Genomic DNA, 27,577 nt, shown 5'->3' with positions numbered 1-27,577 from the left:
AGTGCTGTGCCGGTACCGGCGGCGGTGCCCGCAGCCCCGCTGGCCGCTCTGCCCAGCCCTGGGGGGGAGGAGGCCGCCGGATGAGCCCGGTGTCCGGGAGCGGCAGGGGCCGGGCCGCCGGAGCGGAGGGTCGGAACGGCTGCAGTGCGCGGCACAGCCGGGCTGGGGGGCTCCGGGGGTCCCGCAGAGTGGGGCTGGGGGCAAGGGCCGGGGGGGAGGGGCCGGAGAAGGGGTCGCTCGGTGGCCGGGGGGAGCAGGGCTCCGGGCTGTCACCATCCCGGTGCTTCCAGCGCTGGGGTCCCGCCTGAGGGAGCGGGGGCCGTGGCCGTGCAGGGGGCTTTGCGGTCCTGCCCGTGGCCTCATCTCCAGAGGCAACCGAAGCCGTCCTTTGGAGACGTCCCTGCTCCCTGGCGCTGGGGCTGGAAGGACTCCAGCCCAGGTTGCCCAGAGAGGTCGTGTGGTCTCTGTCCTTGGAGGTTTTCAAGACCCGACTGGCATAAAGCCCTTACCGATGGCACTGACCCTGATTTGGGCAGGAAGGTGGACTGGAGACCTCCCGGGGTCCCTTTCCACCTGAATTGTTGTATGATCATGGTGACCCCATGGGAAGTGGCTGCAGAGGAGAGGGAGCCAAGCGTGGGAGGAGAGGCAGCTGCAGAACAAGCCCAGGGGTGACCCCAGTGTTGGGGCACCGTGGCCGTGCTCTGGCTCCTCTGTGGCCACTATCTCTGCCAGTCCTGTCCCCAAGGTCACGGCTCTCACAAGGGCCACAGAGCTGTTGCCTGGTTCTCCCAGGGTTGCGTGTGGGCGATGGGTCCCCATGCGATGGAGCTCCCGATTTCACCTGGCACATCCCTGTGGTCCGTAACCCCTCTTCCCAGAAAATCTGCCCCAGAACACTCAGACACGCTCTGACCTTGCCAGGCCCCAGGGACACTGTGGTGGCTCCTCGTGTAGCCTGGTCACACCTCTGCTCCCAAGAGAGCTCAGCTCTTGCGTTTCCCACCGCTTTGGTTCGTTACCCGCAGCTTCTGTCTCCAGCGTCCCGGCGTGGTGCAGACTGGCACCCCTGCTCTGGTCCAGCCGTACCTTGTGCCCATCCCCTCCGATGCCCAGGTCCCCGCCGTGGTCCCTATCGACAGGACTCATCCTGCCTTCTCCGTAGCTCCATTAATGAGCTGAGTGATGTGTCCCTCTGGCCCCGGGTGCATGAGCTGCTGTGCTCTTGAGCCTCCTCATAGGCAGTTTTTGTTCATTTGCAGGTCGCTGTGGGAGCTGGATGTGTTGGGATTTGTGGCGGTCCCAGGGAGCCATGGCCGTGCTGAGTCCTCAGCGATGATTCCCCGCTGACAGGTACCTCGGGGCCGCTTGGATCCTGGCTGGTGCTTCTTGGCGTGCGCTGAGGGGTTTGGTGGAGGTGCCGCTGTCCTGGTGCCAGAGCCACAGGGTATGGGGTGTCTCCTCGCTGGCTGCCCCAGCCAATGGAATGGCTGGTGGCCACTGTGTCAGCGCAGGCAGTGCTGCTGCTCTGGAGCTGGCTCCTGCTGTTCTGCTGGGCAGAGTCCCCGGTGATGGCAGTGGTGTCACGGGGACAGGGGGCCCGCTGCTCTCCCCTGCGTTTGGGCATGTTCCTTCCCACTCTCCTCCTGCAGTACCTCCCGCTCTCTAACAGCTGTTTAAATCCCATCTCAGCCCCATTTCATGAGCTCTGCTGTTACCGACTCAGTGGGAAGTGCTTTGTCACCTGGGGTGCCCGCGGTGCTGCACCGTGCTCCTTCCCGGCCGAGCAGATGGAATCAGACTCCTCAATCTTGCCCGAGCCCTGGCTCACTCCTGCTTCTCCCCATGGCAGTGTTGCTGCTGTTCTGGATGTGCTCAATGGGAAGACCCAGCAGAGGCCGTTGGAGGTGGAGGGGTGCGGTGGTGCCGTGTGTAGGGTGTAGATACGGAAGGAGGAAGGAGAGCAGCGGAGGGGCTGGCTCTGCTGATGGCAGGGGTTATCCTGAACCGAAGGAGGGAGGACGGGGCAGGACAGAGCTGGTCCAGGGGCATGTGGTGGCTGGAGATGGGCTGTGGGTGCGTTGCCCAGGCTCAGCGTTGTGCAGATGGTGGACGCAGGAGCAGAGAGAGGCAAACAGCCCAGGCCAGGGCATGACCCACCAGAGGAGGGAGGATCTGAAACAGGGCAGGGGACCAGGGTCTCGGTGCTGCAAGGCTCATGCCAGGGCCAGGGCATTGCTGGTGGGGCTGGCCCCATGCTCTGGACCCACAGGGACCGCTGGCTGGGGCCAGGCTGGCCTGGGGGCAGTGAGGACACCGTCCTGGAGCTGCCAGGGTATTTTTGGTGGTGCGTGGGCAGCCCCGGGGCCTGGCTGGGCAATGGTGCCCGTCAGCAGGACAGAAGTGGGGTCTCCTGGGGGCTGGGGGCCGTTCCCATGTTGGGGGCCCCGAGCTCGCCCTCACGTGCAGTTCCTTCGCAGGCTGAGCGGCGCTGACAGCGGCTGGAGATGGTTCAGCTGTCACCTGTGGGGAGGATGCTGTCCCTGAGGCCTAGGTAGGAGCATGGCCATGGGGGCTGTGCTGGGGCTGGCACCTCCCTGCTGCCCTCCGTAGCCCGACAGCTGCTGACGGGCCACCATGGAGCGACCCACACGGGCCCCCGGGCCCCTCCGCCTCCTGGGCTTCTTTGGGCGGAAGCCACAGGCCGTCGAGGGGGAGAAGTCACTGGAGCCGGAGCCGGAAGAACCTGAGGAGACGCAGGTGGTGCTGCCCCTGGGTGAGGGTGAGGAGCTGGAGGAGTGTCCCCTCTGCCTCCTGCCCCAGCCCCCCGAGGCCTTCCCCAGCCTGGCCTCCTGCGCCCACCGCTCCTGCCGGGCCTGCCTGCAGCAGTACCTGCGCATCGCCGTGGGCGAGAGCCGCGTGCCGGTGGCCTGCCCACACTGCCCCGCCGCCCTCCAGCCCGCCGACGTCCACCGCCTCCTGCCCGAGCCCGCCCTCCGCGACAAGTACGAGGAGTTCCTCCTGCGGCGGCTGCTGGTGGCCGACCCCGGCACCCGATGGTGCCCCGCGCCCGACTGCAGGTGAGGCACCGGCCCCTCGAGCGGAGCTGGGAGCGGGGGGATGGCCTGGGGGACGGTGTGGGTCTCCCCTCCCTGCACTGGCCGAGGCTTCCCCAGCCTGTCCCCTGCGAGCCTTTCCCAGGCTCCGTGTCCCTGTGACTTGGTCCCCTGTGGGGTTGTGCCTGCCCAGAGAGATGTCCCGCTCCCTGTCCCTGCTGCAGAGCCCAGGCAGCTGCGTGTCTGTGCCAGGGTTGGTGCTCCTGCCCGTGCTGGGCCAGGGCACAAGGCCCCCGGGGGACTGTGTGGGTGCTGCAGGGTCTCTCCAGAGCAGGGGCTGCAGCTCTGGCTCGGTGCGGAGCTGGGACCTGCCACTGCATGGCCTGGCGGTGCCAGGGGGGGAACGGCTGTGCGGGGATGCAGGGAGAGCCGTGGACACTGCTGGCCCCCCAACACCGACCACCTTCTCCCCACAGTTACGCTGTCATCGCCTACGGCTGCGCCGAGTGTCCCCGCCTCACCTGCGGGCGCGAGGGCTGTGGCACTGAGTTCTGCTACCACTGCCGGCAGCCCTGGCACCCCGATGGCCCCTGTGCACCAGCCCCCAGCCTGGCCCATTCCCCCGCACAGCAAGTCCAGCCCGAGGACTCGGCCCACGGTGAGACCCTGGCCTGGGGTGGGAGCAGGCGGGGCAGGGATTTGGCAGTTGGATGCCCACGGGGATGCTGGAGCCGGGACCCAGTGGTCCCCACTGGTCCCCAGTGGCTGCCTCTGCGTGGAGGCTCGAGACAGCTGAGCTGGGGGTGTGGAGCGGGGCCTCGCTGTGCCTGGCTCACCCCCACACCCACGGGATGGGCAGCAATTCCGGGACAGGCTGTGGGGGTGGACCGGCACTGCCCTGTCCTGCTGCCCCCCATCCTGTCTCATCTCCTCCCCCTGCCAGCTGAGGCTGAGGACATCAAAGTCTGTCCCCGCTGCAGTGCCTTCATCATGAAGATCAATGACGGGAGCTGCAACCGCATGAACTGCACGGTCTGCGGCTGCCTCTTCTGCTGGCTCTGCCTGCAGGAGATCTCCGATGTGCACTTCCTGAGGTCAGTGCAGGGCTAGGGGAACGCTGGGAGCCGTCGGGTGTGCTCTGGGGAGCCACAGGGAGCTGTGGGGTGTGCTCTGGGGACCTGGGGCTGCAGGAGCTGCAGGGTGCATGGAAGAGCTGTCCCTGGGCTGAGCTGCGGGTGCTGTGATGCTGGGCCGGGCAGGGCTGGGGACCCAGCCAGGAGCTGTGGGGCTGGGATGTGGGGCAGAGAGGCCTGGCTGAGAGCCATGGCCATGGGCAGTGAGGTTTGGGGCTGGCTGGGCTGCAGGACTGGTCGGGGGGAGAGCAGAGTGGTCTGTGCTGCTGGGGGCTGGCTCAGCTTGGGGCTGAGGCTGGCCCTCAGCACCCCATTGGGGGGTCCCTGGTGGCAGCCAGAGCTCAGGGCTGGGGTGGGGGTGGGCTGTGCTGGTCCCCTGGTCCCAGCCCCGCTCTGTTCCCGCAGCCCCTCTGGCTGCACCTTCTGGGGGAAGAGGCCTTGGTCACGGACCCGGAAGATCCTGTGGCAGCTGGGCATGGTGCTGGGGGCGCCCATGGTGATCTCCCTCGTTGCAGGCATCGCTGTCCCTGTCATTACCATTGGGATCCCCATCTACATGGGTAGGAAGGTACTGGCAGGGGGCCCTGGAGCCCCCCATGCTCCCATTCCCCGCTGAGCCTGGCAGACACGCAGGGCTTACCACTGTCCCCAGCATGACTTTGTGCCCCCCCCTGACTCCCCATGGCCCCTTCTTGTGGGAGCCCTCTCTGCTGCCCACCCCAGCACACTCCAGTGAGCATCCTTTCAGCTCGGAGAGGTGCGGGTTGGGGTGGGCAAAAGGAGGAAGGGGTCTGGGGGTCCAGGGGTGTTTACCAGAGACACCTGGGCTGTGGTGGCAGCACTGTTGTGGCTGCCTGTCCCTGAGGAGATGGAGGGGGTGTCCAGACAGCTGTGGCTGCAGCCAGAGCTCTGCCAGGGCTGGGAAGGGGCCCCATCCCTGGGGGCTGTGCACGGGGATCCCTGCAGAGCACTTCACCTGCTCTGCTTCTCCTCGAGGTGCTGGGCCAGAGCCGGAGGAGCAGCCTGTCAGGGTGTCAGCAGTGCCTCTCTGTCACCAGCAGCGTCCTCCTCTCTCTCTTTGTGTCCCCCATCATCACAGCTGTCACCGTGGGTGAGTGTCTGAGCCAGGGCTGCCTGAGTGCTGGAGAGAGTGGGGTTGGGGCCTGGGGGCTGCTGCAGTGGAGTGGCTCCGGGGGGGTATGTGTGAGTCTGGGGCCACCAGGGCTTCACCTGAGGGGGACAGGCCAGCGGGAGCTGCTGGTGGGGACAGGGAAATAGCATCCTGTCTGCCCACAGGAGTCGGCGTGCCCCTGATGCTCACCTACGTCTATGGCGTGGTGGTGCTGTCGCTGTGTCGGAGCCGCTGGGGGTGTGGGGGCGGCCGCAGCCCGCCCGGGGATCTTGGTGTGGTGGAGCTGGAGAACCTGACCAAGCGTGAGTCCTGCGCTGCTGTCTCTCCACCACCCCGTACCCTCCGTGGGGCCACAGGGGCTCCGGTCCTGCCTGGTGCCTCAGTGGCTGTGACATCTCCAGAGCCAGGGGCTCCATGTGGACACCACACACCTCTGTCCCCACGAGGGGCTGCAGGATGGTGTCCTGGGGGAGGCTCTGACAGCGAGCGGTCCCTGCAGATGGGGTGCTCAGCACCATCTCTCCCCCCAACCAGTGAACGAGCTCTGGTCGGTGCTGCCCAGCCCCAGGGGGGGTGAGGACGGGGTCCCAGACACAACCACCTCCTTCCCCAGCAGCAGCCACAGCCCGCGGCACGGGGCAGTGTGGAGGGAGCAGGACAGCCAGTCAGCCAGCACAGTGGCCCTCGCGGGGAGCATGCTGAGCGAGGGCCAGGACACGTCCTACAGGTCAGCGGGGCTGCTGGCTGGGGCGGCACAGGGGGGGCTGGCCCCTCCCCTTTCTCACAGCCTTCCTGCACCCACTGTACCAGGCAGGGATGTGGCGATGTCCCCTTTTGGCTCCTGCCCTCATGCCCAGTGTTTGTCCGCAGGGAAGGCATCAACATCGAGGTGGAGGTGTCGATCGAGGCCATGCCGCATCCCGGCCGGGAGCAGAGCCTGTGCAGCGTGCTGTCGGGGCAGAGTCTCTCTGGGGACTCCCTGACAGGCAGCAGCGACCCGTGCAGTGCCGTGGGCGTCCCTGCGGAGTGAGGGGACATTGCAGCACTGAGACGGGGACCCTCAATACACAGAGCCCCCAGCCTGGGCTCCCGCCTGCCATGGACATGAAAATCCCATGCCCTCCTGTGGCAGAGCTGCTCACCCTCTGTGGCCACCACCAGCCCCAGGAACAGGGTCCTGGCCATCCCCAGGCCGGGTGGGCACTTACCGCGCTGAGCTCCATCCGCCCTTTCCCTGAAGGCAGCCTTGAGCATTGGCACCACCAGGAAATAAAACTATTCTCCAAGGGTCTGTGTGTCTCCTGTGGTGCAGCCCCATCACAGCAGGCTCCAATCCCTGAGCATTGGGAGGGACAGGGGGGTATCGGCGGGGGAGACAAGTGGGGCCAGGGACTCGGAGCAGAGTGGGGATATTCCCTTGTGCAAACACCCAGAGCTGGGGGGGCAGCACCGGCAGAGCACAGGGAGGGGGGGATGCTGCAGACCCTCAGCCAGCACGAGCAAGCCCAGCAATTGGGGCAGGGGCCCAGCCCCGGTGCCATGTGCAACACACGTGGGTCCTGCTGGGGTGCGGGGTAGCCCATGGCTGCCACTGAAGATGCAGTGCTCCATGTCCTGCATCGTCTTCCCTCCACACCCCATGGGATGCTGGCACGAGCTGCAGGGTGTCCATTTCTACGTGTGGATGTGGACAAGGCGGTGGTGGCCAACCTGGTCCCTCCATGCCCAGGGGGTCATTGTGGCCGCCTGCCCTGTCTGTGGGCAACCAGGCTGCCCCTGAGGAATGCCCTAGACAGGCTGTGGCATTGGGGTGGGGGCAGCTGCCTCTGCTCCCAAGCTTCTGGGGCCAAGTAGGTTGAGGTTGTGGGTCCTGAGCCCCACCAGGGATCCGTCCTGCAGCCCAGCCAGAGACACGTATTCCCCTGCCCCCAATTCCACTACTCCCAGGCCCCAGCACTGACTGCCCAGTGCTGGTGTGGCTGCTCTTTGCTGGTGCTCACACACGTGTCCCTTGCTGCCGCCACAGACGCTGCCCGCCCCACACTCACACAAAGGAAAGTAAGTGGTTGAAGGTGGCATTCAATAAGGTGTCCGGAGAGACTGTGGGGGTCAGGCACAGGGCATGGCCTATGCTGAGCAGTCCCTGCTTACACAAAGACTTTCTTATTCTCTTATCCCTCTATTTCCCACACTTTTCCCTCCTCAAATCTAAGTTCTTCCCTTTTCCCACCTTTGGTCTTCCCCTAAACAACCCATAATAAATCCTGTGCTATCCCCATATGCTCTTTCCCTGCATCCCACCCCCGGGCAGCCACCCTTCTGTACTCACAAGGTGATCCAGAGAGCTCCCAATGAGGCAGATGATGGGTTTCATGCCTGGATTGTGGGGCTCATGGTTCTCCTGGAATAGCCCTGGAGGGCCCAGGAAGAGGTCTCTGATTTGAGCCCGTCTCCAGCTCCTGTACCTCTCTGTCCTTCTGGATTTTTGGACACTGGCCTTAGAGGGGCTGGTGCTTCTCTTCTGACAGGCCTGGGAGTAGCTGGGTCAGGTTATTAATCAAATTACTCCTCCTGCTTCTGTGTTTTTGTGCCTCCAGCCGAGCTTCTCGCTTCACCAACAGCCTGGGCATCCTAGACCCTTCAGTAACCAGCTCTCAGACATCTGATGTCTCCAGGATCTGTCCCGGGCCACACCAAACCCTGGCTCTCAAGCTCTTCTGCTCACCAGCAAGTCCAGCATGGCGTTTGCTGGGGAGCTCGCCCCGAGGTGCGTGTCCCTCCCTTTGCTGGTACCTCCCTGTCCCCCAAGCCCCCCCATGCACAACAGAAAGAGTCCACGCACCTGGGAAAATGCCGGGAAAAGATCACTTTGTGGTGATCCGTTACTGTGACTTTTTACACTCTGCTGGCTCAGAAAAGGTGACCAGGACCATCCCCAGCCCTGGGGTCCTCGGCTCCTCTGGCTCCATCACAGCGACAAGCTGCTGCCTCAGACCCCGCTGGGTGGCCTCAGAAAACTCCCGATTCCATCCTTTCAACAGCTTCACTGGGTTAATGAAAATAATTAGATACAAGGGCCTTTGATACGGCACATGACACACCACAAAGCATTTTGATTAAAAATTAGCATGACAAAACACGATGTATTTTCTAAAACCAGTTACCTCTCCGTACAAATTACTAAGGTGAGGTCACCACTAACCAGAGCCATTCCAGGGGGATCCACAGAGACTGGTGCCAAGTCCTGTATCGGAAAATTTCTTTAATGACCAGGAAGAAAATTTAAAACTAAACCTTCTGGAGACTGATGCCCAGCAGCAGGCACAAGACAGCGGGCACAGGCAACTCAAGCAGTTTTTAACTCCACCAAGCTCAGCCTCGCAGGGCCCTGCAGCTCCAGGTGCTCCGTCCGGGACTGGATTTACTCTTCTGCACAAGGCTCTACAGTGTCACTACCATCCCCGCTCCAAAAAGGACACAGAGGAACTGGAGAGGCTTCAGAAATAACAAATGCTTTTAGGACTGCAGAAAATAATTCTGCTCATTCTGGTGACAATTCAGTTTGTTTCTTCAAAGCTGGGAGGCAGCCGGGCCAGCACGTTCATGGCAGGGAGGAAACATCAGGTACCGAGTTGCCCCTTTGCCAGTGTGATCCTGAGGCAAACCCATCTGGCAGCAAATGAAAGATGTCCTGAGAAGAAATCCACGTTTGCAAATAAAAAACTCCTCTCCTCTAGTGCTTTACTCAGCCAGCACCGATGCAGGGGAACGCATCAGCTCGTCCAGAGTCTCTGAGCACAGGAATGGCCCGAGCAGCAATTCCGGCTGCAGCAGCTGCGTGTTCGTGGTCCTGAACTGCCAGTCCCAAGCAGGGAGGTGGGAGCCCAGCCTGGACAGTCTCACTGGAGAGATGCTGGACAGGGGGGCTCAAGCTCAGGGCCACCAGGGAAGGGGCTTGAAGATGACATGAGATGTGCCCATCTAGACTGGGGGGGCTGACTGAAACAGAGAGGCTCAGACAACAGCCCAGGACCAGAGGGGTGGCGTTCGTCTTCGAAAAGGGGAGACCTGCAGTGCAAAGGGCTCTCCCCTGTGACACAGGGACCCCAGAGCAGAGGGGGTTCTGCCAGGTGACCTCATCTCTGCTTCCTCTGGTCGGTCACACCTTGAAGAAAGCAGGCGGCTGGATGGGGTGCAGCAGGAAAGTTACCCCAGTGGGGTGACTGGCACCCCTGGCCCTTCACAGACACAAACTCTCCCCAGAGACGACATGTCTCCTGTCACAGACTGTCCTTGGCTGGGCCACCCCAGGGTAATGGAGAGGCTGCAGGGGCCAGGGCTCTGCAACCACACAGCAGAATGGAGCTGCAGACGCATCCCCACAGTGCCCTGAGACACCGGGGACAGACATTCTCCTCCCCAACCCACCTTCCTCACCCCCCACCTCCAGCCAAGAACCAAAGACCAAAAGCACAGCTACGTTTTCTGGCCTTTTAGTTTGAAAAAAGTATTGATTGAAAGTGTACAACAGGATGAGGTGTGGCAGCAGCACCACAGCCAGATTGTTTCACAAATAAAAACAAAGGGCCTTAAATAATCGGGTGCAGATTAAAAAAACCTCAACAGTGAAAAAGTTCTTCCCTCCAAACAGAAATTCACAGGCACGGAAATGGCAACAACCACATGGAGACGATGGGGGGACATCCTCCTCCTAACCAGGGGGCTCTGTGCTCGCAGGGTCCCGCGCGGAGGCTCTGCCCTGGGCTCCCTCTTTGGAATGGTTACAGATGAACAGCGCGACATGCCCTCGCTACCCCCCACCCCCCGACCAGGACACGGACAAACAAGGCCTCTGCTAAGGCTAAAAAAAGGACAAGACTTTGGAGTCTTGAGTTCAGCATGTTTAAGAAACGAGAGTCTGGTGAGTGCACAGCAAAGTCCCTGCGTGGGGCTCGTTATTCCAGCTTGGCCTTCTTCTTGTTGTTGTTGTCGCCGCCGTTCTCTTCCGCTGGTGCCGGCGCTGCCGCCTCCTCCAGTTTCCGCTTCCCGCTGTCCGCCGGCGGGTGTGTGTTACGGGGTTTGAAGCTGATAATGATGCAGGTCATGTTATCGCAGCCAGTGCCATCCCCTGAGGTGTCTGGAGCCAAGCACTGATCCAGCAGCTGAGGAGGGACAGGAGAGGGTCAGCAGAGGACACAGACACCGCACTTTGTACAACCCGAGGCACTGGGCCCGTTCGAGCAGCCGAGAGCAACCAGACACGGGACGGAAACAGCCTCAGCAGCCCTGGTTTTCTGAAAGCAGAAACTCCTTTGGCTTGAGGGAACCCTAGAGGTCAGAACCACTGGTGAGGGTGCCAGAGGAACTGGGTCCCAGCTCAGAGGTGTCTCTGCTCCTGTTCCAGGCAGCGTTTGCAGCCCATGTGCTGCCAGACACACTGAGCCCTGAGCAAACCAGTGTGACGGGGAGGGAGGGGAGAGCCGGGCACTGAGCTGGGGTGCAGGAACTCTGCGGGCTGAAGGGCTGAGGGAGCCCTGGACCTTACCTCTTCTACAATGGAGGAAAGCGGCCTCAGGACTCCATTCTCATCCTTTTGGGTGATCTTGGACTGGATGAAATCCACCACTTCCTGACTGCTCATCACATTCCTGCAGAGAGTGGAGAGGTCAGAAAGGCCAGCCAAGGGGCCAGTGATGCCACAGTGTCCCCAGAAAGCCCCCCACAGCAGGGTGCCAATGTGAACAAAGCTGCAGGCAGTGAGGAACAGAAGGGTTTAGAGCTCAGCTCACTGTCATGTCCCTCCCACTGAGAACAAGTCCTCGGGGTCCCAACTCACCTCTCTGAGGATGTAGGGAAAGAAAGGCTGATTAGCAGCCAGGGCCTCTGGCCTTTCCCGAGGCCATCCCCAGAGAAAGACCAGAGCAGTGATGCCCAAGAGGCACAATGCTCCCTCACCACTCACCAGATTCCATCGCAGGCAATGACCATGAAGTCGTGGTCGTCGTTTATTGTCAGCACTTTGATGTCAGGCAAGGCAGAGATCATCTGTTCTTCTGGAGGCAGATTCTTGTTCCGCTTGTAGAAGTGATCACCTGTAGCAGGGAGGAGGATTGGCTGTTGCTGTGGCTGGCCCTGGCGGTGCTGCCTACCCCTAAGCAGCAAGAAACACCGCCTCGCCAAAGGACAACCCCGGCAAAATTGGAGCCAGAGCTCCCACAACCAGAGCAGATCAGGCTGTGAGCACATCTGACACAGAAATCTGCCACGTGTCCAAGGCATCAGCCTTGGTGAGCCCAACACGCTGTCACCAAACAACAAGAAAGAGATGCCTTTGCCAGTTCAGCCTCTCTTCACCCCAAACCAAGTGCCACTTCTGCAGTTCCTGGGGCAACACCAGGCCAACAGCACGTGGCACCCTACAGCATCGGCTGAGACCCTGCAGCTCTGCTTGTGAGATAAGCAATCCTGTGTCTCGGAGCAGGATTTGCAGCTCACCCAGCACCAGCTTGGCTCTGCTATAACACTAGGTGCTCATTTTCCAGAAGCTCAGGCTGTCCAGGGCCAGATATTTCAATTCGGTTCCTGCATCACACTGCTGGGTTCAGGTCTTCCCAAACCCTCCGCAGCCAAAGTTCACCTGAGAAAACCCATCCTCAGCTCTGACTAGCAGGATTATCTGGAATTACATCCTAGGAAGGGACCTCTGGGGCCACCGCAAAATAATAGGTGGAAATGCCAGCGTCTCCCTAGATGAAGAGACTCCTAGTTTCCATCCTAAATGTGTTTTTATCTCTTTACCCTAGGATAGTAATTTCAATGGGTTTGGTCTTTCTGCACAAGTACTCTCCACTCACACCCTTCACTGCTGACACTTACTTCCCTTCTCTGAGGATTCCCCAGAATGTTCTCAGTGCTATTCACTACCCCTTCCTTAATGCCTCCCAGCATCTATTCTGCTCAGACTGTAGCCATTGACTGGGCCAAGACCTCGTTTGGCCGCTAACAGACATGCCCAGTCTCCTGAGCCATTAATTACTCCAATTAGCAAGAGTAGTACAGTGGCAGTCAGGTGCTGTCTGCAGCACTGCAGCGAGGAGGATGGACTCTGTGCAATTAAAAGGCAAGGCTGGGTCAGGAACAAATGAGCTCACACTGGTATAAAGTTAGATTCCCAGGAAGCAACACACCAAGGTCCTCCAACAGCCTCCTAACAGGAAAAAATCCTGTTCAAAAGCCAACACTCTGGTTTTGAGTCAGTTTGTATGAGGTGGTTTCTGACAGCCCAGCTGCTGGCACAACAGCTCTGTGTTCACACACAGTCCTGCGCTGGACCCTGGTGGCTGCTCGGTGTTGCTTTCCACTGACGTCTGCCAGTTTAATGGCCCTTTTCTCTACCTAGACTAGAATCCCACCACATCAACTATTGAATAGGTTCTACTCATCATACATTTAAAAACTGTTCCTCAAGCTTAGCGGCTGGCAAGTGCTGGGAGCAGGGACATCACAGCAGCATCCCCCCTGCCTCACTCACCGATTGCCCTGGAGAGGTTGAGGCCGCCGTTCACTCTCCCGTCCATGGTGACCTTGCCGCCTGCATTCTTTATCCTGGCCAGCTCCACCTCATCCTCTGGCTTGTGGTCATACGACATGTCGACAGCTTTGCCACCTTCCGAGACCACACAGCGCGAGTCTCCAGCGTTGGCCACAATCAGCTGCTTGCCCCGGATGAGTGCCACGACAGCGGTTGTCCCACTGTCAGAGCCAGGCTGCAAGAGACAAAGGATTTTGCTGAGACTCCTTTCTCCTGCTCCATATCAGATCCGTAAGGGAACAAGCACTAGCCATGAGCACCGGCAGCGTCCCAAACCCTGAGGTGAGGCATCTCACCCCTTTCTCCCATGAGCACTCATGGAACACTGGAGAAAAGCCTGAGGGAAGCATGAGACACAGCAGGAGCGTGTTCATCGAGAGGCAGGGTCAAGTAGAACCTCATTTCAGCCTCACAGAGCATCGGTGGCTCAGGATTCTCCAGGGTTCAATGTGTTCTGCTACACCCTCAGCTCTAATGTGTTGCTTCCAACTGCAACCCAGCTTAAGCAGAAGCCAGGAGATGTCACTAAAGAGAGAAGGTTGGCACCTTGGAAGCTGTAATTCCCTTTTCCTGACATCCCGGGTCCCTGGCCCATCTGCCAGCACTGCCACGGGCTGAGGAGCCCCAGCCTTGGCCTGGCAAAGAATGATGCTCTGCCCAGGAGCCGCAGTGCCCGCAGAGCGGTCCTGCTGCTGTCCCATACTCTCGTTCCATGTCAACCCCACCTCTGTTTTTATGCCCAGCAAACCCAGCAGGGATGCCAACCTCTTCCAATCTCAACCTGCTGCCCAGACTCATGCCCTGCCCCTCAGTCTTCTCCATGAAGTCAGGCTGCTGGCAGCTGTGTTCAGCCTCAGGAGAACAAAAGGGTTGTTTTATCCCCCTCTGAGCAGAAATAACTCCTTGCTGAGCCCCCCTTGGCTCCACACTACACTGCAGAACACAAGAACAGGGTGTGCACCTCCTCTTTCCCCTCCATGCCTGGTAACAACATCTCCTCCTCTTCATCCTCATCCTCCTCTGCTTCTTCAGTGTCATCTTCATCATCTTCATTCTCTGCTTCTTCACTGCTGTAACCATCCTCATCTTCACTGCATTCCTGCAAGAAAGGAGAGATACCACCAGGAGTCATCACAGGCCACTCGCAGTGCCCTCCCCAGACAGCTGGTCCCTCCATCCTGGGGAGAGATGACATGGTGGCCCCAGGGCAGGTTTCCCCCACACCTGATGCCTACAGTCAGAGCAGCCGGTTTCAGCTACCGCAGCGAATGGAGGGATGGCGCATGCAGTAGGACTGGGGGCTGTCCATTATGGCCGCTGCACAGATGAGGGTATGTTTCCTTCAGGGTTATCTACACAATCCCCAACACTCCCATGAGATGGTCTCAAAGTATCAGCCTGAAAAACCTACTCCCAGGACACACCTAGGATGAGCCAGAGGCTCGTAGCTCAAGAACCACAGTAAGCAACACGTTCTGCCCAGCCAGAAGGCCACTCTGCCCCGGTGCTGTTTCCTACCTCACTGTCTTCCTCCTCTTCCTCAACCTCATCTGACTCATCCTCACTGTCCTCAAAAAATTTGGATTTGGTTGTGCGCTGGGGCTTTCCCGTAGAGGAGCAGGAGGGCCCGGCCTCCCCAGTAGAAGAGGTGACGGCCTCGTCACCTTTGCCTAGTTCAGGCTTCTGCAGAGCAGGACTGTTGCCTCCAGCGCTGGCTTTGTCTGAGGTGGAGGAAATACCCGTGATTTCTTCATCTGGCTTCCCATTCTTCCTCTCCTTGTGGTCGGTAAGCTCCCCTGCGTCAGCCTCTCCATTCATATTTGACTCCCCATCATGCTGCTTGCCTGTCCCCTCTGCAGCGTTCTCCCCAGCCGGAGCTAAAGACTTGTTTTTGAGGTTCTTGGTGCAGTTTTGTCCATAACGTGTGAGGAGCTCCTCGATGGTCATTGTGGCTTCTTCGTGCAGAAGAGCAGCTTCCTCGTTATCCACTAAAAACGGAAAGGGGAGGGGGGGGTGAGGACAAAGAGGGTCAGAAAGGAGGGTACATCACTGCAGCAGCAGCTGAAGGTTGCTACTGCAGACAGGTTCCAGCAGCGCTGGTCACCGGGGACACCGACGCAGCCAGACCTGTGCTGTCCCACAGCTCCAGGGACGGTGCAAAGGGCAGGGGAATGGCTCCCAACTGCAGCCGAGGCTGCAGCCTGCCAGCCACCCTGCTGCTCCTGCGGGCGGCTCGCGGGCAGCACAGAGCATCCACAGAGCTGTACGGTCGGAGGGTAAAAAGCTTTGTGCTTCCCCTGGAGCCGCGGGGGAAGCAGACAGACTGCTCCCGTGTGCAGGCTTGTTCATTAATAGTGCAACTGGGAAGAAGCAGCTTTTGTTACTGCAGTTGATCCATGGGCCTCAAGCACCCAGGGGACCCCAACCAGCTGCAGTCTGGACACTCACAAACACAACGGCTTGGCTTGAGGTGTCACTCTCCCAAGTGGGACAGTGGACATAAAACAGGGTGACTTTGCCCAAACTATGAGCCAATGACCACTGTTTCTCTATTGACATCTCCTTGGTCACTATTTTCTTTGCTAATTAATCCGAAAAGGAAGAGAAATAACCATATCCTAAATACTCCTGAAAGTACAGGACAAAAAGGAGAAAAACCCATCCACCCTCTAAACCACTTTATCCCTGTCAGCTGGAGGGTGAGGGCCAACAAATCCAGCATTTTCAGACCAACATACAGCACTTGAGATGACGGTACTGCTTTACATCTGCCTCAAGGCCAGTCGCAAGGTATCCAGCCAAGAGCAGCACAGGATTCTACCCCAGGATTTGTGGCCTGGCAACTAGTTGCTGGTGGAAAAGCACACCTGCTTCTTTGGGAGAAAAAAAAAAATTGCTGAAGAGATCGGAATCTTCTTCAATCCTATCTGTGTTTGCCACCAGCCTGGGAGAGCTCAGTAGGTGACATCACACTGTTTCACCTCACAACTCAGCCCACGTCCCAGCCCAGAGGTTCCTGACACATCCTAGAACTCTGCACCCCACAGAGGAGGTCCTACGGAAAACTGACAGACTGGTTTGTTATTCACCCACCAAATAAATTCCCCCAGCACCAATCCAAAGCAGTAAGCAGTGCTGAGAAGTGGAACTCTTCCAGCTGAAATTTAACTGAGAAGTTTGGTCAGAAAGTCTGTTAAAGCAGACCTGGCCCAACTGCTCTCAGCCCCTGCCCTGGAGCTGCAGTCTTGTCTATTCAGTGGTATCTGACTTACCATCATCTTCATCAGCAACCTTCTCCTTCTCATCTTCATCATCTTGGGGTCGCCCAGCCATCTGAGAGAGCTCTTTAATCACCTCCTCAGTGGTGAGCTTGGCATCTATGGCTAAGAAAGCATCTTCCAGGGCCTACATATGAACACAGACATGAGAGCATGCACAGTTTCATCTTCCTTACAGGATGCTGCCTGTCATGCCGTGCAGCCAAGTCTCTTCCAGAAAGCACACCAAGCAGAATGACAGAATGGCTGAGGCTGGCAGGACCTCTGGGGTCCGACTGATCCAACCCCCTACTCCAGCAGGGACACCCAGACCCAGGTGCCCAGAACCATGTCCAGACAGCTCTTGAACAGCTCCAAGGATGGAGGCTCCATCACCTCTCTGGGAAACCTGTGCCTGTGTCACCCTCACACTGGAAAAGCGTTTCCTCATGTTCAGAGGGAACCTCCTGTGGTCCAGTTTGTGCCATTTTGGTCCTGGCACTGGGCACCACTGGAAGAGCCTGGCTCTGTCCTCCTGGCACCCTCTCTGTGGGTGTTTATGCACGTGGACTCAGTCCCTTTGAGCCTTCTCTGCTCCAGGGTGAGCAGCCCCAGCTCCCTCAGCCTTTCCCCATGGGAAGGATACTCCAACAGCTTCAGCATCTTGGGCCCATTGCTGGTTCGTGGTCAGTGGGGTGTCCCCCAGGACATTTTCTGCTGAGCTGCTCTCCAACTGGGTGCCCCCCAGCAGGTACTGGTGCTGCGGGGCTACTCCTCCCCAGGGGCAGGACTTTGCTGAACTCCAGGAGGTCCGTGTCACCCCATTTCTCCAGCCCATCCAGACCCCTCTGCAGGATGAAGCAGCTTGACCCTCTGGGGTACAGCCACCCCCCACAGCTCGGTGTCACCTGCAGACGTGCTGAGGGTACACTCTGCCCCATCCTCCACATCATTAATGAAGGTGTTAAATGAGACCGGACCCAGTATAGAACCCTGGGGTGCACTGGTCGTTACTGGCCTCCAACTGGACGTTGTGTCACTGATCTCCCCACTCTGGGCCCGGCCACGCAGCCAGTTCTCCCTGCACCTCACTGTGCTCGCCCAGCCCAGGCTGCCACAGCATCTCCAGGGGGATCTAGGGGACACCCAGTCAAAGCTTTACTGGACCCCATGGGGCTGGGGACACGATGGCATTCAGAGCCATTGTGGGGCTGGCTCAGCAGACAGACTGATGGCTGGCAGTGAGCACAGCCAGCGTGGGCTCAGCAAAGCCACAAACTTGGGTGTTTCAGCCTAGAGCAAGAGCCAAAAACTGACTGAAGTTTGCTTTGCAGGCTCTCCTCATCTAGCTGCTCATGGAAGCTGTGGAGGGACTGCTTCCCCCTCACCCACGCTGCTACGGACCCCCAGCACCAACGCCTGGGCCCCCCTGTGTCATACCAGGCACTAGCACTGCGAGGTGGGGTTACAACAGGAGGATTGCTTGGTGGAACCAACCTCCCACCTCTGACAGAAGCTACCCCTGTCCCTCAGAAAACCACCCACCAAAACAACCCAAAGAACCAGCCCACACCTTTGACTGGAATGGGTCTGAAAATTAAAAAAAAAAAAAAAAGCTGGAAAATAGAGTCATTATCTTCGAAAATACAATCAATGCCTGGTGTACACTCCTAGAAACAAGGAAGGGAAATTAAAATGAAAGACACAGTAGATCGACCTTGGAGGGACGGGATCCTGCATGTAAGTATTTGGTACCCAAAGCCCTAAATAAGGGCTTTCCGCTGCCTCGGTGACTACTTGTTTGACTCTTACCTTTTGCAATTTGCCTTCCTTGTAGGCCTTCTGGTCTTTGATTATCTCAGGGAGATACTTGGCACAATACAGGGCAACTTCTTCTCCTGAAAGAGAGCAGAAACCCTTTAAAGAGGCTGGTCCTCCCAGCAGCAACATGTGCTCTCAACAGCCGAGTTCCTGCGGCACCCACCAGAACTACCCCAGGCAGGGAGAAGTCGGGCAGGGATGGACACTGGGGATCCCCACCTCCCAGCCAGCTGCCTCTCCACAACAGCAGGATCTGCTGACAACCCCTGGCAAACCTCACGGAGCTCTTACCCATCAGGTTCCTGAAAGGTTCCCACATCGGCTTCCTGAAAGGGAGCTCAGGCCCATTTTGGCCCCTTAGGTCAGCCGTTTGGGCCCATCCTAGCTAGGAAGCTTTGCCTTCACACGGAAGTGTGGGTACAAATGACAAGCAAGGAAAAGGGAAGATTTTGGTCAGTGTAAGCTCTTCCTCAGAGTGTTACTGACACCTGACGAGCAGCACAAAGAGTGTTGTGTATTCTAGCATGTGTTCCCAACCAATTAAAGGCCCTGAGACAAGGCCTTCAGAGCAACAGGGGTCCTGTTCTGGGTAGGGAAGGTGTGTGTGTGTGCCCAGCAGAAGCGAAGGGTGGCCAGAACACCAGGCTGCTGGGGCAGAGGGATAACTGGGACCGACAGCCAACAACACACACCAAGTGCCCGCTCCTGCAGCAGCTGAACAGTTTTTAAAAGCTGGAAACACTCCAGCAGCTCAGTAATTAATACAAGTATGCAACAGAGCACAGGAAATATTTTTTATGCCATGAAGGTGCTATTAAGAGAGGAAGAAGATTAAACAGCGAATGACTGTGAATTTCTGGAGTTCATCTTGGTAAGGGGGACCAGAAAGAACAGTGCGACTTGTGAGAGATCAACCTAGTAATTCAGAGATTTATATGAGAGGCAAAGAACCTCTCATAGGGACCTGGCTCACAGGTCATCAGAAAGAAAAATTAGAGCTAGAAATTGAGAAACAAAGTAAATGTCAGGCAGAGAAGAGCAGCAGAGAGGGGAGCGGGGGGGGGCGCAGGTGACTGCTGGATGAGCCATTCTCTATCACAGGGTGAAGGAGGAGTATGAGTGGGCTGAGCATCGTGCTGGGGAGCCTCTCCACACACTGCCATCATTCCTGTGGCTATCGGTGAAGGCAAGAGAGCCTGGTATGCTCCATCCTCCCAGCTACGGAGCCATAGCAGCCACCCAGCTGGCACGTCCTGATCCTCAGCCGAGCGGAGGCTGTGGGGGAATCTGGGCACAACAAGCAGTAACACACACAGCAGCAGAGCTCTGCCCAGGAGAGGGGGATCGGGGGAAAGCGTGAGAAGGGTGGGAAGCATGTATCCATCAGCTGAGCAACGGGAAAGGCACGGGGAACATAGTGGGAAACGAAAAGGTGGTGAGATTTGAGAGAAAGAAAGAAACAGCAGACAAGGGACTTTTCAACCCTGTCCGCAGAGAAAGGATCAAGTGGCCATTGACAAAGAACAGAAACCTTTGCAAAATGGCTCCTGTTAAAAGAGTGCTGCAAAAAGTTCAATACTGCGGCTCCACACAACAAAGAGACAGAACTCTACCCTGACCACGCTCTCAAAAATGCAGAGTTGGGGGAAGAGGGGAGAGAAAAAAACCCACAAAAATAAGTGATGTAAGGAATAGGAGTGATCCCAGCTTTTTAATGAGAACTAGGAAGGGAATACCAAGGTGACCTGACAATCACAGACACAGAAGACTGACTGGCCCTTAGAGGATCTCAGATGAAGAGGTCTGACAATTACTGACCATTGACACGGGCTTATGGGAGCAGATTTCGCCAATCCAACTCAACATCTGCTCTTAAGGATACTATGATTTTGCCCGATAAAACTAAGTATGCTGATGTAACAGATTTAGGTCAGGTATATAACTTTTATATTATATATAGCTTACATATACACATAGGTATATAAATGACCACTTCGCTTAAAGTGCAATGACACACTCCCACATAAAGGCTCTACCATCAAGCAAGGTGGTGCCTTGAATGTGCCTCAGCAGCACGAGGAGGAGAAAAACTAGGAAAACTGCAGGAATCTCTCATCCCAAATCATGAACAAACCCAGTGGACTGCCAACACAGCCACCAGTCACTGCAGGGGCAGCTGCCATCTCCTCCAGCTTCTCCTCCAACTTGCAGTCACTTCTGCCGGCCCCATCTGGAGCAGCAGCATAGCGCTGACGCCTCTCCCCTCTCATTTTGACACTCTCTGAGGCACTGTCCAGTGCATGGCAGGGACACGAGAGGGTCATCTCCATGCTGCACCATGGCTCTTCAGAGACTTCCCCAAGGCACTGAGCAGGAACAGGGTGGGTAGAAGCCTCCATCGCTTGTACCGGTGACTGCTGTGGCAGAATGGCCCTGGCCACAGCCACCTGCTGAGAGCAGAGGGGGAGAAGGGAGCAATGGCTGGCTCTGTCCCTGCCCACGGGGTCTGTGGATGAGACAGCGGCTCTGTGCCCTCTGGAAGCAGCTGGTGGGTCTAATAATACCAATGTGGACACCCGATCACCCACCAGACGGAAAGGATGACCCAACATCACACTCCTCCTGCCACAGTGAGGGACAAGGGATTTTCATCACAGCAACGAGCAGCTTGATCTCATAAAGCCACTGAGAACTTTGCAGCCCCGGCGCCCCCCCAGCGAGAGGCAGGGCATGGCCCATGGGAAGATGCCATCCCCAGCACTGCCATAGAGAAGGATCTCGTTCTGTCACCACAGGAACAGGAAGACAGCCCCCAATATGGAAAGATCTGGCAGTTAAACAAGCCATTTCTTTGGAACAGGCACACTGAGATTAAATAGTGACCTGGAAATCTCCAGTGCACCTGGCTGTGGCTGCCCAAAGAGAAATTACTCCAAGAGAATCTGCAGGTGCCACAGAAGACAAGAAACCCTTGCCACTTGCTGTGTGGCTCCAGCACAGATGTCCCAACAGACATTTCTGCTGCAGACTGAACATCTAGAAAAGCAAGGTTCTCCTTGGGAGCCCTCAGGTCCAGTAGGTGTGCGTCCCTCTGGTACCCAGGAGGCAGCTTTTGGCCAGCACACAGACCTCAGGCCTAGCTGCTGGCACCGCAGACCCACTGACATTTCCCTCGTGTCCAGTGTGGAACTACTATGAAACTCTCCATGAATCATTTTATTAATGTTTTCTGGAGGGGCAGCATCCAGCTAAGCAACGCCACAGCCTCAGCTGCGTTTCCTGCATGAACCAACACAGATGCAATAGTGTGAAGGTCTTCGGGAGGCTGAAGTAAAATACATAACGTGTAGTATTGAATTAAGTGAAAAAGAAAATATCTGAAGGATCCTCCAGGGACTGTACTTTTATGTTCCCACAAAATTATAAGAAGGGATGGCTTTTGTTTATGAAAAGCAAGTGGAGTTTCCAGGATGTCTGAAAGACCACGCAGAAAGGTGGAAGTGGACATGGAAAAGGCCAGGTCTCAGCACATTTCTAGATGCCACTGCCAAAACCTACATCTGATTCAGCTTTAACAGCAGGAGTGACATTCCGATGATCGGTCTACCCCAGCATTTCAGGCAGGGCTGGCTCCAGAGTACCTGGGACCCAGCTGGAATCTCACTGCTGTACAATTTCTCTGTCTCCAAAGAGATCTGACATGTGAAGACAAGAACAAGCAGCAGCCTCAGGGCAAAACTCAGGCAAGGAAAAGGCCTCCAGAGATACAGGTTCCCAGATCAAATCTTTCCCAGCACATGTACATACAGAGTCCCATCCTGTCTCATCCTCACAAGGCTGAAAGTAGATCCCACTCAAAGGTATTTAGACACATATGAATGGATCTGCCTCTTCTGTTTTCTCCACTCCTTCCCTGAGCAACCAGTGCTGGCAACCACCAGAACATGCTGACTGGAGTCAGACCTTTGGTCCCATCTCATGCAGCTTTTCTTACTGCAGCTCCTCAGTGACTATCCTGTCCAGCTCGCCCACCAAAAAAACAGGCATTCTTCAAAGTTCTAGAAGATGGAATGCAAATGTCATTTTGATTTTGTATCAACCCATGACCTTCCTTCTAGAAACCTAAATTTTAATAAAATTTCAGAACCTTAATCAATGATATGTATCAAAGAAAATGCTTCCCAAGCAGTAGGGTTTCTAATGGCAGATGCTTGCCCAAACAGCCACTGAGCAACCCAGAGGGGCCACGCAAGGACTCGGGAGAGAATGGTGGATGTGTTACCTCCGTGTCCATCGTAGACTGAGAACATGGCTGTTTCACTGTCCAGCTCGGGTATGCAGTTGTGCGCGTCCTGAAAGAGAGAGCAGAAGTCTGGAATGACATGGATTGCAAAGAAATAGGAGAAAAGGACAGGGCCAAACCCAACTTGGCTCCTCCAATGCAAAGCCGAGAACTGGTGGATGGGCTGAGTCCTTCTCTGAACATCTCCTCCCCCCCAGCTAATCTAACATCCCTTAAAGTCAAAGCCCAGTCCTACTGACTCACAGCTTGATCGCACCCCACACACTTTAGTTCAAGAACAATCGTGTGATATTTTAAAAAACGTGTTCTAGTCTCTTTGCTGTGGTTCAAGTTCATCACCTTAAAGTTAAATATGCTACAGCTGCCCCAAACATCATGCTTACTCCAAGACAGCCGGCTCAAAGATCTGGATGTGTCCATATTGCCAGCCATCACCCAGAACTTCTATATACAGCCAGAGCCATGTTTGCTGCACAGCCAAGCAACTGCTGAGCTCTTCTACTTTTTTACTGTAGGACTCCTTGAATAAGAGCTCTTTGCTCTCTGGAAACCCACAGTCTTATGAGAACAGAACTCTATTCCCCTGCAATTTCTATCAAAGACAGAAAAAGAGAGGTTCTAAGTTTATGCAGCACTTAGTCCAATGAAACTCCTGACACTGTGATGAAAACGATACCTGAACAGGCCAATTACAAACTTAGTTCAAAATGGAAAAAAAAGGACTCTGAATTACAATGTAGGAAACGTAACCAAAGACTTCACTGGAGATAGTGAATGAAAATAAAAATAAGCAAAAAATCAGCATTTTTAGGCTCACTTTTTGGAGCATTTACAGAAGCTAGTGAGACAGCAAAACCACAACAAAGTAAGTGGGGTAAATCCCAGGTGACTAAACAGCAGTTAATTAGAGCAAGTAAAGCAAATGCTGCTGGGGAGGAAACCCAACATTGGCAGCCAAAATGCTGTTGGTAGAGCAGTGACCGCAGCTCGTCCTGGCTGCAGCGGGGAGAGCAGACCAGCATGGCCACCATGCACTGGTAGGAGAGGGCTTGCCCTGTGCTGGGCTCCAGTGCTGCACATCAGCCCTGGGCACCTTCAACACCAAGAGCAGCCCAGAGAGCCCCGACTGACCACCAAAACCACCCTGTACTGCCAGCAGAAGGGGCTGGTGAGCCGTCTGCAGCCATTGTCCTCTGAGGAACCAGGATCTCACACTCTTCAGACCAAGCAAAAGCTCACACAGCCCGGATACCAGCAATCCCCTCCCTCCCCTCTCTGCTGCCTCGCCTTCCCCTCCCAGGGGACATCATTCTTGGTCTCCCCCAGCCACATCAGCGGTTACTGAGAAACAGTACACTTGAAACATCAAACACTAAAGTTGGTTGAAATTGGAAAATGAGTTAAAACTGAATTTGACAAATCTCCATATTTTGAACCAACCCAAGCAAGGTCTTTTTTCTGAGCCTAAGATGAAATGAAGCTGCACAGGGGCTGTTGGTGTCTTGTCTTGGAGACAGAGTCAGAACAGCACCAGAGCTTGGAGATCCCAACCATCCTCCTCCAAAATACCTCCTACACCTTCCACTGGATCCCAGAGCACCCCCTCTGTACCACAAAGTCATCTTCAGCTTCTTCTCTTTTCTTATTTGCTCATCGTACCTAACACTGTTTTTTGGTATCCTTACCCTTTGAGTCACTCATTTGCCCAAAACATTGCCTTATACACAATGCAGCCTTTCTGGACTATGAATGGATTTTTATTATAGTACTTCTTCAGGGCCCTGTACACCTATCTCACTTGGGGGCTCCTGAAACATAAGTCAAAGGCAACAGACAACTTGTACACACTCTGACTGGCCTCACTAATGTAACACATAATTAAAGCCTTAAGCCTAAACATTTGCTCAGAACTTTCTCCAATCCTTGCAGAACAGCAAAAGTACAATTCAACACAAAGAAAAGGTAAGAAGACAAGACAAGACACAGAGAAGAACACATAGCAACAGAATACACAAAAAGAGAATCATACTTACAATTCAACACAAAGAAAAGGTAAGAAGACAAGACAAGACACAGAGAAGAACACATAGCAACAGAATACACGAAAAGAGAATCATACTATCATTTTGGTTGGAAAAGACCTTTAAGATCAAGTCCAACCATTAACCCAGCACTGACAGGTTACCACTAATCCATGCCCCTCAGCACCACGCCTGCCCAGCTTTGAAATACTTCCAGGGACAGACTCCACCATGTCCCTGGGCAGCCTCTTCCAAAGGCTTCACAACCCTCTAGAGTAAGAAATTTTCCCCAATATCCATCCTAAACCTCCCCTGGCGCAACATAAAGCCATTTCCTCTTGTCCCATCGCCTGTGACTTGGGAGAAGAGACCGACCCCCCCGGCTACACCCTCTTTTCAGGGAGTTGTAGAGAGTAAGGTCTCCCCTCAGCCTGCTTTTCTCCAGGCTGACCTCCCCCAGCTCCCTCAGCCTCTCCTCACAAGACTTGTACTCCAACCCCCTCACCAGCTTCATTGCCCTGCTCTGGACACGCTCCACCACCTCAAGGTCTTTCCTGTCATGAGGGGCCCAAAACTGGACCCAGCCCTCAAGGTGGGGCCTCACCAGTGCCCAGTACAGGGGGACGGTCACTGCCCCAGTCCTGCTGGCCACACTGGTCCTGATACAGGCCAAGATGCTGATGGCTTTCTTGGCCACCTGGTCACACTGCTGGCTCATGTTCAGCTGACAGTTGACCAACACCTCCAGGTCCTCTTCCCCCTGGGCAGCTCCAGCCACTCTTCCCCCAGCCTGGAGTGTCCATGGGATTGGTGTGACCCAAGTGCAGGACCTGGCACTTGGCCTTTTTGAACCTCACACTGCTGGCCTCAGCCCATCCATCCAGCCTGTCCAGATGCAGCAGATCAACACTCCCACCTAACTTGGTGTCCTCTGCAAACTTACTGAGGGTGCACTCCATTCCTTCCTCCAGGTTGTTGATAATGATATTAAAGAGAACAGGCCCCAACACCGAGCACCAGGGAACACCACTTCTTCATGCAAGTGGGGAACGCAGCAGAACTTCTACTCAGCTGTGTGCCAAACAATACATTTTTCTCTCCCATCACAGACTTAGAAGAAATTTGCAGCAGGCTCAACTTGTAACACAAGCACCCCTGCTGTCTTCTCATTTCTGTTGATAACGCAGCTAAACCATGTCCACACCAATGGCCTCAGCATTGCTTCTGCCAACAGGGAGATAAGCTCATGCAGAAAACACAGCTGCAAGCTCTGGGTCTCATCCAATTTCCATAAAGGTCAACAGCAGCAAGAACAGACCTCAAATAAATGAAATTATGAGCCACTGTCCCACCTGTGGGAGGGCTATGTTAGCCCACCAGCATTACAAACAGGGTCAGCTCTCTGGTCTCCCTCATCCAAGTCCGTCTCCTTAAAACACCTCAAGCCTCTGTGCACCAAGGATGCCAGAACACTGCCCGCAATCAGCCTCTGACTTGTGAGCTAATCGCCTTGAGAGATTATACTGCACATTGCCTCAACGTTCCAGTAATGTCTGTGCCACCATTTCACCCCTCCAGAGGTCACCAGGGTGGACCAGCTGAGACACTCTCAGTCACAGTAAGCACTCACACACTCCGAGTTTATCTCAAGAGCACAAGCATAATTCTCCTGCCTCTCCTACCCTGGATGCAAGAGCCCACAGTTTCACAAGGCTGCGATGCACACAGAAAGGAGGAAACACCTGGTGGCTGTTTTGTCACCACTGAGGCTGCTGTACGGTATCGGAGAGTGTGGCTTATCAAACTAGACTGGCAAGAAAATCAATTCCTGACAGTCTGAATGGGACTCACTCTCCAAACTAGCCAAAGGGCTACAAATGAGAAAGCTGCTCTACCTTGTTCAGAGAAGATGTACCTGGGGGGGGGGCTGAAGGGACCAATATTAACCCTTCCCTAACTTACCCTCTTTGCTGGCTGCCTAGAAGGAAAAATAAACCTGCACATTAATGGTGCTCACAGAGGGTGATAAATGCAAAGAAGTAGCTGCTGGACAGGGAGAGTAATCCCAGCAGCTCAACATCGCCCTTACACAGCAGCTCCAACAGAATCCCCCACCCAGCTCCTGCACCCAAGTATTTATCTGATGATCTCATTTGCCCCATTCATTTGTCTGGCTGATAGGATGGTAAAGCCGGGCCTGGCTAGAGGAGACTGCAGGCATCAATCAGAATTCCTCCAAAAAATTTGTATAGAAAAAAAACCAAGAACAGGGAAAAAGAGAACAGAAAGAGACTAACGCTTCATTTCTACCTAGAAAAAAAAAGCGGGGATTTTGCCTGAGGATTCTTCATTTGCTTTCATTCATCCCAAGCACTACACTGTCGTTTCCGCCACTCTTGAATCCCGGTCTCTCACTCCCGGCCGGGGGTCCCCGGGCTGCGCGTGCCGGGAGAGCCCCCGACGAGGAACCGCCGTGCCCCCTTGACGGGGAGCAACTCTCCGGCGGGTCACCGCGCCAGCCGGCGGCCTACGGGACACCGGCCAGCCCACAGCACAACTGGGGCAGGCGGCTCCTTCCGCTCCGACGGCGGGGACACCGCGGCCTCGGCGGGGACCGCCCGCCCCGCCCGGCCCCGCGCTGGGCTCCCCGGGGCAGCGGGAAAGGGCTGGGGGAGAAGGGAGCCGCCCCGCCGGGCTCGCAGCCCGCGCCCGGTGCCCCGCTCACCTCCATGGAGACGCGCCAGCCCTGCATGGCGCTGAAGCCGAAGTGGAGCGGGCGCGGCCCCAGCCCGGCCCCGTCCCCCGAGCTCTTCACCGTGTTGGGCTGCGACAGGTAGGCGCCCATGGCGCCGCGGCGGCCTCCGCCGGCGAACCCGGCCCTCGGCGCGGCGGCGCTGGGCGGAGGGGCGGGAGCGGCGGCAGCGAAGCGGCTGGGCGCGGAGCGGGACCGGAGCGGCCCGGCGAGGCGGCGAGGGCGGCGGAACCTCCCACCGAGGAGCCGCGGAGCGGAAGTCGCGCGGCCGGAAGCGCAGGCTAGAGCGTCGCCGCGGTGGGACGGCGCTCTGCCCGCGCGGCCGCAGCGCGGGAGCCGGAAGCGCCTACCATAGAGACGGGCGGCGGCTAGCGCGGCGTCAGGGCCAGCGAGCGTGCTCCGCCCGGCGGCCCCGAGCCCGCAGGGGTCGGCCGCTGCCCCCTCGTCCCCGTGTCAGCTCTGCTCGAGACCGTCCCGGCGCTGCCCTTCTCCCCCCTCCTCCCAGTGCGGC

At 56.6% G+C, this 27,577-nt stretch overlaps 3 protein-coding genes across 5 annotated transcripts in view; 1 reads left to right on the top strand and 2 right to left on the bottom strand.

The window, feature by feature from the left end:
• ZNF513 (zinc finger protein 513) overlaps window positions 1–1,149 on the bottom strand; it is a 6,400-nt gene extending 5,251 nt beyond the window's left edge. The window contains exon 1 of the mRNA XM_014946359.1: window positions 1,023–1,149. Within this exon, the coding sequence (XP_014801845.1) occupies window positions 1,023–1,149 (127 nt within the window). The remainder of the gene's footprint in view (window positions 1–1,022) is intronic.
• On the top strand, window positions 279–6,612 carry LOC106890488 (E3 ubiquitin-protein ligase RNF19B-like). 3 transcript variants are annotated; one of them, XM_014946356.1, is made up of 9 exons: window positions 280–1,353; window positions 2,481–3,080; window positions 3,533–3,714; window positions 4,000–4,150; window positions 4,595–4,757; window positions 5,186–5,300; window positions 5,486–5,623; window positions 5,938–6,048; window positions 6,192–6,332. In XM_014946356.1, the coding sequence occupies exons 2-8, from the start codon at window positions 2,638–2,640 to the stop codon at window positions 6,021–6,023; spliced, it is 1,278 nt and encodes a 425-aa protein (XP_014801842.1). In that variant the 5' UTR covers window positions 280–1,353; window positions 2,481–2,637; the 3' UTR covers window positions 6,024–6,048; window positions 6,192–6,332. The 3 variants fall into 3 exon arrangements, with proteins under 3 accessions (XP_014801841.1, XP_014801842.1, XP_014801840.1); XM_014946354.1 differs by having other exon boundaries at window positions 283–1,353; window positions 5,856–6,048; window positions 6,192–6,612; XM_014946355.1 differs by lacking the exon at window positions 5,938–6,048 and having other exon boundaries at window positions 279–1,353; window positions 6,192–6,612.
• A 3,186-nt stretch (window positions 6,613–9,798) lies between these two features.
• On the bottom strand, window positions 9,799–27,325 carry PPM1G (protein phosphatase, Mg2+/Mn2+ dependent 1G). The gene is made up of 10 exons (XM_014946396.1): window positions 27,040–27,325; window positions 22,273–22,342; window positions 17,982–18,067; window positions 16,185–16,317; window positions 14,431–14,900; window positions 13,874–14,011; window positions 12,853–13,087; window positions 11,284–11,413; window positions 10,867–10,969; window positions 9,799–10,483 (listed from the first exon to the last, which is right to left on the bottom strand). Exons 1-10 carry the CDS (start codon window positions 27,157–27,159, stop codon window positions 10,277–10,279), a joined length of 1,692 nt encoding a protein of 563 aa, XP_014801882.1. The 5' UTR covers window positions 27,160–27,325; the 3' UTR covers window positions 9,799–10,276.
• Window positions 27,326–27,577: the final 252 nt, after the last annotated feature.

The sequence above is a fragment of the Calidris pugnax genome, unplaced genomic scaffold (genome assembly GCF_001431845.1).
Source record: "Calidris pugnax isolate Ruff unplaced genomic scaffold, ASM143184v1 scaffold165, whole genome shotgun sequence".
In the NCBI taxonomy this organism is placed as follows: domain Eukaryota; kingdom Metazoa; phylum Chordata; class Aves; order Charadriiformes; family Scolopacidae; genus Calidris; species Calidris pugnax.
Note: the sequence above shows the minus strand (reverse complement) of the source record. Positions and strands in the feature narration are given on the sequence as shown.

Coding starts and splice junctions, on each gene's coding strand:
- LOC106890488 (XM_014946354.1), top strand. CDS start 2,638: ATGGAGCGACCCACACGGGCCCCCGGGCCCCTCCGCCTCCTGGGCTTC. Junction 3,715..3,999: donor GCCCGAGGACTCGGCCCACG/GTGAGACCCTGG, acceptor TCCCCCTGCCAG/CTGAGGCTGAGGACATCAAA. Junction 5,624..5,855: donor GCTGGAGAACCTGACCAAGC/GTGAGTCCTGCG, acceptor CCCCCCAACCAG/TGAACGAGCTCTGGTCGGTG.
- PPM1G (XM_014946396.1), bottom strand. CDS start 27,159: ATGGGCGCCTACCTGTCGCAGCCCAACACGGTGAAGAGCTCGGGGGAC. Junction 22,343..27,039: donor GCTGGCGCGTCTCCATGGAG/GTGAGCGGGGCA, acceptor TCTCTCTTTCAG/GACGCGCACAACTGCATACC. Junction 14,012..14,430: donor AAGAGGAGGAAGACAGTGAG/GTAGGAAACAGC, acceptor CCTTTCTTGCAG/GAATGCAGTGAAGATGAGGA.